The 966-nt window shown below is 27.8% G+C and overlaps 1 protein-coding gene across 1 annotated transcript; it reads right to left on the bottom strand.

Moving 5' to 3' along the window:
- Positions 1-172: 172 nt before the first annotated feature.
- LOC108737384 (40S ribosomal protein S16-like) lies at positions 173-746 on the bottom strand. Its single transcript, XM_025979794.1, has 3 exons — positions 643-746; positions 519-563; positions 173-332 (listed from the first exon to the last, which is right to left on the bottom strand). The coding sequence occupies exons 1-3, from the start codon at positions 649-651 to the stop codon at positions 192-194; spliced, it is 195 nt and encodes a 64-aa protein (XP_025835579.1). The 5' UTR covers positions 652-746; the 3' UTR covers positions 173-191.
- Positions 747-966: the final 220 nt, after the last annotated feature.

Genomic DNA, 966 nt, shown 5'->3' with positions numbered 1-966 from the left:
TATCAGTTTCGGGATAAATGCACATCATTTAAAACACTTATTACTAAAAAACTATAAGTGTTCTTTTTATATTTGCTTTAATAAGGTTGTTAGGAAAGTAGTGTTTTATGTACATAAAGAGCACTTTCATTTTATTTTACATGTAATCAGAAAGTAACGATGGAATTCATTTAAGATTAATTGTTAACAAGTTAGCTTACCTTCCCTAAAAGCAAAATTGGTTCTTGGAGTTTATCTTGAAGCATTAATGGTTCAACTCTTTCCAAAGGACGTCCATTGACTCTTAGATTTCCTTTCCCTCGTCTACAGTAAGCCACAGCTGTAGCTGATTTCTGAAATTAACCACTGTATTTATTTAAAATCATGGATTTAAGTATAAAACTATTCAAACAGTAAATGATTTGTTGTAGTACGTGTAGAATAAATTAAATTATGTTATACGAGAATGCACTAATTTAAAACTCAAGTAAAACATGAGCTATGATATATAACCTCCGAATGCACGTGTAAACACATACCTTTCTTCCAAAAACTTGAACTGAGGGAAGTGGTTCTTTCTTTTGCTAGAAAAATAAATAGTTCAAACTTAATTAAAATATCCTACTAAAAATTAATAAAAAATTTAATCATTAAACAACTTACTTTCTGCATCTTTTAATAACTTTTATAACCTCCGAATGCTTAACTAGACCGGAAAAGGAAACGATACCATTGAATACCACTCAAAGATACCAACTAAAACAGCATGACAATAGAATATAAGAGAATTGTAAACCCATTGATAGGCAATAATTCAATAATGTTAATGATACTGATATCTGAAATTATTTAAAATTAAAATATCCATTTAGATGAAAATTATAACATTTGCATATGTTAACTGATAAAAATCATAAACATTTAGGGCAAACTTACAATTAAATAAAAATATAAATTATAATTTTTGAGGTGCAGCAGAGCATTGCA

The sequence above is a fragment of the Agrilus planipennis genome, unplaced genomic scaffold, assembly GCF_000699045.2.
Source record: "Agrilus planipennis isolate EAB-ADULT unplaced genomic scaffold, Apla_2.0 scaffold2058, whole genome shotgun sequence".
NCBI lineage: Eukaryota > Metazoa > Arthropoda > Insecta > Coleoptera > Buprestidae > Agrilus > Agrilus planipennis.
This window is presented reverse-complemented; position numbering and strand designations above follow the sequence as displayed.

Excerpts from the sequence above, each read along its gene's own strand:
- LOC108737384 (XM_025979794.1), bottom strand. Across the intron at positions 333-518 it reads TTCAAGTTTTTGGAAGAAAG|AAATCAGCTACAGCTGTGGC; the intron begins GTATGTGTTTAC and ends GGTTAATTTCAG.